This window comes from Varanus komodoensis, unplaced genomic scaffold, assembly GCF_004798865.1.
Source record: "Varanus komodoensis strain SLA01 unplaced genomic scaffold, ASM479886v1 scaffold72, whole genome shotgun sequence".
Classification (NCBI taxonomy): Eukaryota; Metazoa; Chordata; class Lepidosauria; order Squamata; family Varanidae; genus Varanus; species Varanus komodoensis.
Genome location: NW_025336374.1, coordinates 1,757,749 through 1,770,380, shown reverse-complemented (window position 1 = coordinate 1,770,380; position 12,632 = coordinate 1,757,749). Strand labels below are relative to the sequence as shown.

Here is a 12,632-nt window from a genome sequence, read left to right as displayed (position 1 = left end):
TAAGATTGCTGGGAGAAATATCAACAGCCTCTGATATGCAGATGATATCACTCTCATGGCAGAAAGTGAAGAGGAACTAAAGAGCCTCTTGATGCAGGTGAAGGAGGAGAGCGCAAAAGTTGGCTTGAAACTCAACATTAAGAAAACTAAGATCATGGCATCTGGAGCTCTCACTTCCTGGCAAATAGATGGGGAAGAAATGGAGGTAGTGACAGATTTTATTTTCCTGGGCTCCAAGATCACTGCAGATGGGGACTGCATACAAGAAATTAAAAGACGCTTGCTCCTGAGGAGGAAAGCTATGGCAAATCTAGACAGCATACTAAAAAGCAGAGACATCACCCTGCCAACAAAAGTGCGTATAGTCAAGGTGATGGTTTTCCCAGTTGCAATGTATGGCTGTGAAAGTTGGACCATAAGGAAGGCTAAGCGCCAAAGAACTGAAGCCTTTGAATTGTGGTGCTGGAGGAGACTCCGGTGAGTCCCTTGGACTATAAGGAGATCAAACCGGTCAGTCCTAGAGGAGATCAACCCTGACTGCTCTTTAGAAGGCCAGATACTAAAGATGAAACTCAAATACTTTGGCCTCCTAATGAGAAGGAAGGACTCCCTGGAGAAGAGCCTAATGCTGAGAACAATAAATGGCAAAAGAAGAAGGGGACAGCAGAGAATGAGGTGGCTAGATGGAGTCAATGAAGCAGTTGGTGAGAGCTTGAGTGGACTCCGGGGGATGGTGGAGGACAGAAAGGCCCGGAGGAATGTTGTCCATGGGGTCGAGATGGGTCGGACACGACTTCACAACTAACAACAACAACAACAAAAGTGAAGTTATCAGATAAGCCAAAGGTCAATATCATTTCATGCTTTAAAAGAATGCATTTAAAGAAATTATCCTCACCAGCAATGCTATATCAACATACTCAATAGGCACAGTTTAAAAAAAATCCCAATTAAGTGAGAATCTACAGTAGCTTTTCCCAGCCTCAGTTCCCAACTGAGTTTTTCAGACTGCAATTTCTTATCACCCCATGTGATTACCCACATTGGCTGGGAATGGCAGGAGTTGCTTCCCAACACATCCAGATGGTGTCAGGTTGGGGAAGATATCTGTAACATCTGCCAATGGAGCAATCCTTATGTATGCAGGCCCCTGCCAAGAGATCAGGTGCCCCGATCATTCATATAAAGCTCAGGCTGCCATGCACACCCCACCCTGTTTGGCTAAGCAGATGCTTACAGTACACAAAGATACACTTGTCCGCATCAAGCTGAGCACTTGAAATACCTTGGAAGGAATTGCTATTTCTGTGTGCGTTACTTTCCTTCAGTATTGTACGTTATGTATGTTGCATGGCATCTACCCTGCCCATTTCCCTGCTGCCCAAGGAAAACAGCCTTGTGATGGGTGTCAGAAACGAGGAGCAAGAAGCTGTTGGTGTCCCAAGAGGAGCCCTGTGAGGCCTCTCCGTTACTCGCTGCCAAACATACACTTATAACATTTTTGTTGTCCTGTCCTGTATGGCTTTTATTTTGTACACAGCCTCGAGAGGATTCCACCCCTGAAGGCAACCCAGAAATGGCTTTCAGTAACTTAGCAGAAGGCAGTTCTAACTGAACTATCCCACAGTTCCAAGGAGTGTACCTGCTAATTATTCTGGAAAGAGATATAATTATTTCACTGTCTGACTTTTTCATAATAATAAAGTGCAACTCCCAAGTTTAATCCAGGAAAAGCCCTGTGCTCAGCAGGTCTGGTAACATTAACCCACTGTGGGTTAATCAACCCATGAGACTTTCTGATATACACTGGTCATGGCAGTTCTGGATATCCAAGCTACAGCGGGCGCACACCGCGGCTTGCTGTGTCATAGGAACTCAGGCAGTGTAGATTATGTGAGGGATTTGCCACCCTTGGATACCCCTAGAACAATGGGGTAAACTTTACCTCACCCACACTGTTCCAGGTTCATATGACAAGCCACGGCATGCGCCCACTACAAGCTTCCATACTGAAATAGGCAGCCAGCACACATTCCACAGCCCCATAGGTTAATCAACCCATGGTGGCATAGCATGACATGCAAACCAGGTCACTGTCAGAAAGTCTGGGAAACGTGGCTGCATGTGTCCAGATTCTAGCAGATGCTTTTAACTGCATTCCCTAAGCTGTGACTCCTGCCCTTGCTGCAAACTGCAGACTTTTAAGTATGGGATGGCATAGAAAAAGTTTTAAATAAATAAATCTCACCTCTAACCTGCTCCCAGTTTCCACTCCTTCCTCCTCATCTGAGCTAATTTTCCCTGAGCTATTTCAACAACAACCTGAGAAGCATTCTTTCCAGCAAGCAAGCAGCAGGGCACAGACTGCTCCTCCGTTCAAGCTACCTCCTGACAGAGTGGTTTGGCCTTGGACAGGTTAGGTCTCCACACCCACCCGTTGCAATAGTAGACTGCACTTGTCTGCCTTCTACACTCATCTTACACTTTAAAAACCAGTTTCAAAAACCTCTAATAAAATACTTTGAAGGCTGGACACTTAATGCTAAGCAACAAGAGCTTCAGGGTTTGTTTGTTTTTACAAAAAGTTCAGCTGTTTCAATTACTTTAAACAAGGCTATTGGCATATCTGGATTTTTACTTCTATGGCAGCAGTTCCTGTGCATTGCACAACTGCCCTTCGAGGCATTCTTTGAACATGGACACATTCACCAAATAGTAATTCCAAAACTGCAGCACTGAATAGGTGCGGCTGCTTATGGAAAGGAGTAACAGGACTGCCATCCAGATTCATAGAACATCGCTTTGGAAACATGCCAGTGGCTGGCATGCATGAAGGGAAGTCAAAGGAAGTGGAGCAGTCAAGTGAAGGCAGCATGCAAGGGAGGCTCACAGCTGAATGACTTCCACATAATTGAAATTTAAAGGGCCTTCTCTAACCCAATTCCTTATGCTCAGGGCATGCAGCCACCCTCCTTTCCACACCACACCTTCCAGCCATCCCCAAAGATTACAGGTCTTGGTGGCAAAGAGAATCCTCCTCCAGCTTTAGAGAGAGCAACAATCCCTCCAGCTAAAAGCTTCCATGACTGGAGAAGAGCAGCGCATCTCACCAGAGAGAAGGACACACGCACTAGTGGCAAAGAATCCAGAGCACGGATGGACTCCTGCACAGAAGAAACTCCTGAGAACTGGTGTCCACCAGGCTGAGCAGGACCAAGCCAGACAGAGGTCTCAGAAAGAATCTTCCCGTCCAAAAAGGGGAAGGAATAGCAAAGGCATTACTGGGAAAGTATTAGCCATCTGTTAAAATGGAGAAGCACATGACAAGTGGGGTTGGATTTTAAAGAATGACCACATATGGGTGGTCCCAAAAGAGCAGGTTTCACTTCTGAATCCTAATATGAAAAGGATCTCACAGAGAAAGCACAAATTGCACGGTTCTCATTCTTTCTAATCCCGCTGCAAGATAAAATCAGAACGGGTATCATTAAGCTGCTTGACATTCATGGTTAATAGGACAGATTATGCATTACCTTTACAGTCTCCAACTAACTCTCCCGGGGTTGCTTCCCATGATGCAAGACTCATTTGCCAATTTGTGCCACGTGGGTAGTTGGGATGACGTAACTGCCTTCCCTACTGATATGCTCAATCTTTCATCAGGTCTGCTAATACCAGCAGGGGAAAGATCCATCTCTGTAGCTGCATGTTACCATATATGGCCAGGGAGTAGTTCTACAACATGCAACTACGGCACGAAAGACTAATGCATTAATGCATCATCCAATGTGGAATTTATTTATTTATTAAAACATTTTTATGCCACCCTATTCGCCGAAGCCTCGGGGCGGCTTACAACAAATAAGTTAAATAACATTTTAAAATACCATGGACTGCACATTATATCCCTGCCATAGCTTCAGAAATAAGCTGCTAATTTGTGACAAACCAAGCTTACTTGTGTCCATTTCCCTCTTCCCCATTTGGGCATCCAGAGTGGCCATCCAGTTCATTTCAGAATTGAAGGAGACAAGAAGGATGGCTTTCATAACCCTGTGCAATGACTGTGGTACATACTACACCAGTCAGTACACACTATTCTGTTTGCATTTTAAAAATCAAATGAGACCACCACTTTGCTACACAAAGTAACTTACCTAGCAGGGCCTTTTTTTCCAGAAATAGAAATTTTTTTAAGAAACCCCAGCAGCTTTAAAAATTATAGCTCGTTCACTGGAATAGAAACAGCCACAATTTGCAGTTAATCAATTTTATCCTCTTTAGCCAATAGCAATATGGAGAAAGCTACCTCTATATATTAAAGGGTTAGAGAAATAGTTCAGGTTAATAAACGCTAAGCATCAACTCTATACCTACGGTAGCCTCACATCAGGACAACTGTATATGGCCCATGGTAGATGTGATGGAATGTTTGGACCACTGTTTATTAAAATGCCAACTGGACTGATTTTTACTTTATTTCAGAAGTGAAATCCTAGAACAAATAAAGAAATATTTTATTTTCATTAGGCAGCAATCTTATTCAACCTCGTATAACACAATCATTTTTTGTGCATTTGACTAGTGCTGTTACAGCCAGTTTTCTGAAAGTAAACCCTGTTTCTTGTCAACACAAGTTAGAGGGTGTCTGAAACCTTGTGTGATCCATTTTGTTGCCAAGATAAAATTCAAGCCAACAAATAAATTTCACTTGAACCATTGCTCCCAACACACACAAGGTTCAGCATGCTTCAGCATGCTTCGCATAAATGTAGCAGTGACTTACGGAAAGGGCTAATCCTATTTATTATTTATAATTTGTGCCTTAAATCATCCAGAGAGTTTTACAGACACTCCCTCAGTTCTGCTTAGAACAAGCCCCCTTTGGCAAGTCTGTCAAGTTTTCCCTTATTACAGACAGAGAAGGCAATGCCATGGGTGTGACTTCCCTAGGTACAACCTGTGAGCTTCTGGGAAAAACACATTTGACCCAGAGAGCGCTTTGTTCCCTCCACAGTTGGGAGAAGGCATTGCGCTGTGCTGGCTCTCTCAAATGGGACTGTTTCAACTGCAGCCAACCTGCAGGGGCTTGCTAAGCAGCCAGCAGCACTGTCGTCCCTGCCATCTCTGTCTTGCACACACCGAGGCACTCCAGAATGATGCTTCCCTGCTGCAATCTCCCTGAGACACAATCCACTGCTTTGTAACTTGGGGCACCACCTCTCATTCATGGGTTTCTTTTTAAATGGGATAATTTTGCTTTGTGTGGCATCGTTGTTAGCTGATCTCTTGGGACAAATTATGCATTTTAATGCGTAACATTAGTCTGATGGTCACTTCCCTGCACAAACATCACTAGATGGAGGGCAATTCCAAGACAGATGCAACCAGGGTGGCGATGGCTGCTTAACCCCATCGTTTAGTACTCCCAACAGCCCCCTTTATCCTCTTTGTTTTGCAGTAGAGAAGGAGCCATTGTATTTTGGCCCTCCATCAATATCAGAGCACAGACCGCAATGTAGTTTGTCTTTAAACCAATATTGTAAGAAAAACAGGTGGCACTCTGTTACGAAGTTCTCCTAGCAACAGCCACACACTTTGGGGGAGGGGGCTGGAAACAGTGAAACCAGACGTTGTAAATTTTGCATATTCTTCATCAGTGCAACTGACAGACAAATGACACCTCTTCTGGGCTATAGCTTTGCTGCATCTGCTGTACTCCACAATGGATGGTTTAAAAAAGTTTGGAAGGACCCTTTCCAATTCAGTAGTTCAGAATTCTGTGTCCCTGCTGCAAAGGACAAAAGAAAATCAGAAGCACCAAGCAGCTTTTCTAACCATGGCTCACATGGCAAAGTCACCAAAGACTGCAGGGTGGAAGAGAGAAAGAGAATATTTGGCAAGACCCTCCTAGCTTTTCCTCTCCCATTGCCTTCCTATCCTTTCAAGAGAACCCTGTGTAGCATTTCAAGGGACCCAGCAACTAATCTGACGACTGATGATCACTGCTCAACAAACACTGATTATGGTGACATGCTCTTCAAACCAGTGCATAGCAACACCTGCTGCTGGAAACAAGGAAAACAGCAAGGCACCTAGATCCAGGTATCTACTAGTCCAAACTGGATAGCTATTAGTTAGAGAGGAGATGCCTTCAAGGATCACACACCCACATACTACTCAAGTGGAGAGAACTCAGATTCTAAACAGTGAGCTGCATTCTGCCATTATACAAGGGCTCTTGGAATACAAACCTTTCTGAGCAGCCCAGTTACTGAATCCCAAGTTCCAAAGCCTTCCATGACCACAGAAATGAAACAACCCTAGTTCTGATTCTTAGCAGATAAAGGCCATGAATATAAAGCTAATGTGGTACTGTGCTTAAATTACTGGACTGGGACTCTAAAGATCCAGGATCTAGTCCTCATTTGGTCATGAAGCTCACTGGGTGACTTTGGGCCAGCCATTGACTCTCAGCTTTATCTATCTCACGAGGCGGTTTGAAAATAACAATGGACAGGAGAAAGATTTTTGTAAGCCATCTTGGGTATTTTGCAGGAAAAAAAGGTGGGATTATATACAATGAACAAACATGTCAGCATCAAAAGGACTGAGCGCTGCTTCTTTCTGAAGCTACACCATCCTCAAGCATTTTGAACAAAGATGTAGATCCAAAGCTGGACTCGACTTTGCGACTAGCATAGCATATCCCAGGAAAAGGTCCTTTTTATTTAAGCTGCATTTTAAATGTTAATACCATGGAAATTTTATTTGGCCAGGGCGGCTTATTTTATTCTAATATATATATTTTAATTGTTATTGTTTTAATTTATTGTGCATTTTATTGTACGTTGTGAGCCGCCCCGAGGCTTCGGCAAGGGGTGGCATAGAAATGTTTTAATTAATAAATAAAATAAACACTTTTTTATGAAGGCCTCAGTAGAAAGGTACCCTTGTTAAGCTTGCAGATTAATTTCAAAGAGCAAAGATTTCAGTAATTCTTCCAGACAGGAGGAAATAGAGATTAATTTGACCAGGGCTTAATTCAAAGTCCTGTTTCATCAAGGCTCGGGTCTATCGAGAAGAAAGAGGAACATCTGACATTAAACTATAAGTATAGGGCTGACATATTATTTCCAAGCCATTTAATACCAAAAACTCTAGATCATGGTGGGCAACTTGTAGGCCAAACTATCTGGAGGGTCACAAGTCCTATCAGCCTTTGACAAGGACACTTCAACAGCAACATCACCAAGATTGTGTTTAAAGGAGCAAATTGTGGATCCCAAGATGAAGCCTGAAGGGAAAAAAACTGCTTGAAGCAATAAGTTTTAAGTTACATCACTAGGAGTGTGCAGGGATTTCAATGGTAACAAACACGTAAGGTTCCTTTGGAAAGCAAGTTAGTTGCCCAAGAGCGGGGAAAGTAAAATTCCCCGACTTCCTGCAGAAGAGGCAAGTCAGCACTAAGAAATTCAGCATGCCTGTCAGCACACAGTCAAGGTGTAAGGAAAGGACATCTACCGTTTGTTAATACACCTGGAGAACACAATGGATGCCTCATGGGCAGTTAATTACATGATGTTGTACCATGTGGAATGTGTGGATTGTGTGAACCTCCTGTTGCTTGATTACCACATGCAGCTGTCACCCGTGGCAGAATTGAAGAGTTTTGCCTTCGTCCTCAACACACAGTAGAGCGTTCGCATGAGTTTAGATGGGTCCTCTACAGCAGTGGTTTTCAGGCGCCAGTCCATGGACCAACACCAGTCCGCACGTGATTTTCTCTTAGTCTGTGGGGGGGGGGATGCTTCCCACTCACCAGTGCGTGGGCTGGCTTTGCTCCCCCATCTCTTCCTCGGTTGGCATCACATTCACCGGGGGGGGGGGGGGGGCGGCACTGGTGCCACTGGGGTGGGACAGGGAGGGGAGAGACGCCTTGGCTGGGAGCAACACTGTGCTGATTCCCGTATTTTGTTCTTTTGTTGGTATTTTTTGTTGCTCGGTTTCTGGTTGTTTTGGAGAATTTTCATTTTTTTGGTATTGTGTTTGGAAACTAATACACAAAATACTGTATTGTGTGTATGGTGCTTTTTCTTTCTGCCTCAGCAGTCCATAAGGTGGTTTTCCTGTTTTCACCAGTCCCCAGCTGTGGAAAGGCTGAAAACACTGCTCTGCTCTAGCACCTGTTTTTCAGTGCCCCCTCCAGCTTCTAGAAAGGCCCCAAGCCAGAACTTATCCGTTGCTTGGTTCACTTGCTGCATCCACCAGCAACCAGACGCAACAAACCAAGAATCACCTCCGCACATTATTTCTCTGAATAGTACCACCTGTAAAGCTCTTTGCTGCTTTCCTGTTAGGCTTACTTAAGCTTTTTTGGGCTAGACTGTATTTTGAATTGCACTGTATTTAAGCCAGCTTAATTTTAAATTGGCAGTTTGTTAGTAATATTGCACTTTTTTCATGGTTTATTATATTGCAAATTACATGCCATTTTAAGCAACCTCAGAAGACTTCAAGAAACAGGTTAGGATGTAATTCTATGCATATTTAAACAGAAGAAAATGTCCCACAATTCCCAGTATCCTCCAACCAGCATGGACCAGAGGACTTTTTCCTGTCTGCACATGCATACGACTATACCTCTAGGAACTGTTGCATTTATAGGAACAACTTCATGCATTCTACCATTCAATGGCAAACACAGGAGTGAGATGCAGAACTCAAATCAAGGAATCCAGACTGTTTCACCTTCTAAAGTGAGGTATGACAGGTATGACAAGTTAGGGCAGAAAACTAGGGACTCTTGCAGTGAGCAAGACTAGTTCTCTATGAGTACTCCCACTCTAAACTACCGTTATGCCACTATTCACTTGAACACCAAATAGGCTGTTATACAACAGAAGCTACACACTTGCCAAAAAAGAGTAGTTAATACAGGAAAACTCACCTCTTGCCAAATACAGGATGCTAACAATGCCTGGAACCAAAGTCTGTATCTTACATTAGCTCGCATACCCAAAGTCAACTACCTCAATGTTAGCATGAGAACTAGGTTAATAACTGGAGTGTTTAGTAAGAAGGCCCAAGCATCAGGACAGCTTACAAAAAGTCAATTCAGGGCGCCATGCAATGTGGCTGTCCATAACCCCCTCAAACTCAGAGGACCGCCAGCATCCAGTCAAGGATGTGAGAAGCATGGAGGTGCGCAGACCACTTCCACACTTCCCTTAACCTGCAAAAGGAACAGCTGGCTGGTTTCAGCAATTTGTCTCTTTTGCCCCTGCTTGTGAGGAGGAAGGGCTGAGGCAACGCTGTGGTACACTGTACCCCAGTGAAATCTCACTTGTTCCCCCTCTGCCCCCGAAGCAACCCCACATGTGGAGCCCCAAGTCGCACTTGCATCTTTGGAACTACTACGGCATGGAAAATATTGTGTGAGGGTGTTGGAAAGTCACTCCCTGCTCAGAATCCACTTCCGAGGTCAGAGTTGGAACCTCACGCTCTCCTATGGTGATCCAACAGCACCGAGATGTCACACGACCGCACCCTTAAAGAGCTGTAACTGTACCAAAAAGATGCTGCACTGGATAGAAGTAACTGGCACACATGCACCATCATATACAGTCAGATGTTTGGGATGAAGGGAAATCTTACATTTGCCCATAAGGGTGACAGTTTTGGTGCCAGGCAAGCCTCAGTGGGGAGACAGTTCCATAACTGGGGTGGGGGAACAGGAATCAGCGAGAAGACCTTCTCCCTCCTTGCCACTCAGGCAAAGGCCTCAGATGCAGATCATGGTGTCTGGTTTGGCTCATGCCTGAAGAGGCACTCCGTCAGATCTTGTGGTTCTGAACCACGTACAGCTTTCTAAGTTAAAACCAGCTCCCTGAATTAGAAACAGACCATGCCAGCAGGCCAGAAATTGTGTTACATGATCAGGTCTTCTGATCTGTTTTATTAATCTGGATTTTACATGTTGCACTGTTTCTTTGCATGTCCCATCGTTTCCAAGAATTATTGTACTCCAGCAGATCTGGAGGGCACCAGATTGGAAAAGGCTGGCCTAGATAACTGAGCACCAAATCCAGCTTCTAGGATAGATGAAGGCCATTTACTTTCAGCTAGCAAAGACTATTATTAAAGCCACTGCTCATTTCTTGCCTCTTCAAGCCTCCTAGTGCAGGCAGAAGTTCAATGAGCTGCAGCTTGGTTGGGAAGCAAAGCAAAGGGAAAAAGAAAAAACAAAAGAAGGAGCAATTGATATATTGTCCCCAAACCTTTCCCAACAAAGAAGGATTTATGACCCCCATACTGATTTCTTAATTAATCCTATTGCCTTGTGATGGCTTCCCTTAACGGGTAGAATAGAAAGAACTCACAAATAAAATGAAACCAGAAGTCACATACACACACACCTGTTCACTCAAGCTGGTGTGTAAGGCAAAAGCTTGGCATTGATCCGGAGAGTGTTCGCCACACTCACAATGTCCAGTCCATATACAGGCTCCTGCTGCAAGACTGCCAGATGCCAGAACTCGGCACAAGTGTTCCCAATGCACGGGGGCGTGGGGAGGGGGGGTGACCGATTGGCGGGTATCCCACAGCGCGAGTAAACATACTCTTTTTATGACCCGCCTAGAAAAGTGGCACTTTAAAAGCCAGCACCAAATTAAACAAAAACAGTGAAACACACACACGAAGGGAGAGAGGGAGGGAGTCGAAAAAGATCCCCGGCCCCGAGGAAATCAGAATATACGTGCGACGAAGAGGAGATGCATCTAGGATCAGCAGTAGAAAGGAGTCCCCCCCGCAATGAATCCCAGAGCCGCCCGCCTCCGCACCCTCTTGCCCAAGGAGCAAGTCGTATGGAACTGCTCGCCTTCCTCCTGCGCCCCTTTCGCTTCGCATGGCCACGAAGCCAGGGGGACGCTCGGTCGGGCCACGTCCAGGCACAGTCCGTGAGCGAGCTAAGCCCAGAAGACGCCCAAGCTCTGGCGGAGCACTCAGCCCGCTCTCGCCGCCCGTCGCGGCCGCATCCCCCGCCTCTCTCCGAGCCAACCCCGCTCCTGCTCGCAGGGCCCCGGAACGAGGGCTGCTTCAGCCGCCAGTACCTTCTCGGCGATGCTGCGCGGAAGCTGGAGGTCCGGGCTAGGCGTCAGCTCGGCGCCCGCTTCCTCGCTGCTAGAGGCGGCCAGCGGGTGCGGCATGTCCCGCAGAGACTTGGGTCCGGAGGAAGGCAGCGCCTTGGGAGTCCCCGCCCCGTTGCCCCCGGCTGCAGACATGGTCGGAGGCGGAGCAGCGGGCGAGGAACCCCGGCCGAGGCAGCGGGAGCGGAGAGGAAGGCGCCGCCGCCGAAATCGCCTCCGGCAGGCAAAGGCCGCACGCGCACGGCGAGCGCCGTCTGGCAACAACCGCCGCGGCTGCTCCGGGAGAAGCGGCCACGAGCGCGCCCGCCTCCGCCGCCTCCTTTTCAGGGCACGGGGGCGCGGCCACCTGCCTCGGAGAGCCTGCGGGCTGTCCCCGCCCCTCGCTCGCCCGGGAAAGACGCGCAGGAGACAACGTAGCGCGGCGCTGGCGGCCGCGAGCGAGGCAGCGAGCGCGCGAGCTCCCCCGGAGAGGCTCCGCGCCAGGCTCCGCCCCCTGGCTGCGAGCGGCGGCCCCGGGCGGCGACAGCGCCGCCCGCTGCAGCCGCGTTGGCCCCGCTCGCTCGGGGCGCCCCTCCTCGCGCTCGGCCGCCGCCGGCTGCCCCTCTTGGCTGGGACGCGTGGGCTGAGGATGCGCTCTTGGAAATGGTTTTTTTGTTCATGCATTTCTATGCAGTCCCGTAAGGGCGGCGCTTGACAGCCGTCCGTAGAAACGCAATGGCATAATTCCTCCCCGAGATACAACATTCAAAACCAATATAACAGCGAAAACAGTTTTGTTACAAACCTTAGATCTGTGAAACAACGTTCAGTGAAACGCCTGGGAGAAAATGGCGGTCTTGACCTGGTGGCTGAGACAGAGTCGGTGCCAGGCTGGCTGCAGTGGGGAGATCGGTCCACAGCCAGGGGCCACCACGGAGAAGCCCTTCTCCTTTATTGTTACCCTCTGCGTCTTCCCCCCCAAGGTGGCATTCAGTGGATGCCTCAGACACTGATCACAGCATGGTGGCCTAGAAAACTTGTGGCTGGGAAAAGTGCTCTGTTTGGTACTCTGGTTCCAGTGTAAGACTTTATCACCTAATGCCAGCTTGGAAGCATATGGACAGCAAATGTAAGGGGACCAAAACTGGTGCTACCCATTCAAATCTTCTGGTCCCAGCATGCACATATGTTCATGCATGCATGTCATGCACACAAACATACACTTAAGTTAGCATCTTGATGTCTTCCTTCCTCCGTGTCTCTTGGAGTTGATCTCAAGCATGCAGTTCAATCCATGGACACAGCAAGCAAAGCTTGAATGAAGGAACTGGACCAGATGTTTTGGCTCAGGTTTATGGGAGTTGTGGTCCAAAACATAAGGAAGGCTCCATGTTGCCTTCTCCTTCCACAGGAAATCTGCTGGTGGGCAGAACCAAAGCCAGCAAAGACAGCACCAGAAATTGGGAGGATCAACCTTTTCTCAGGTTCTGCCACTGCCTTCTC

General features: G+C 47.0%; 1 protein-coding gene across 2 annotated transcripts in view; it reads right to left on the bottom strand.

Moving 5' to 3' along the window:
• SNX30 (sorting nexin family member 30) overlaps nucleotides 1-11,381 on the bottom strand; it is a 41,985-nt gene extending 30,604 nt beyond the window's left edge. Inside the window, exon 1 of one of the 2 annotated variants that reach the window (XM_044452411.1) lies at nucleotides 11,115-11,381. In XM_044452411.1, coding sequence (XP_044308346.1) covers nucleotides 11,115-11,285 — 171 coding nt within the window. In that variant the 5' untranslated portion in view covers nucleotides 11,286-11,381. The remainder of the gene's footprint in view (nucleotides 1-11,114) is intronic. The other variant, XM_044452410.1, reaches the window with a different exon arrangement.
• Nucleotides 11,382-12,632: the final 1,251 nt, after the last annotated feature.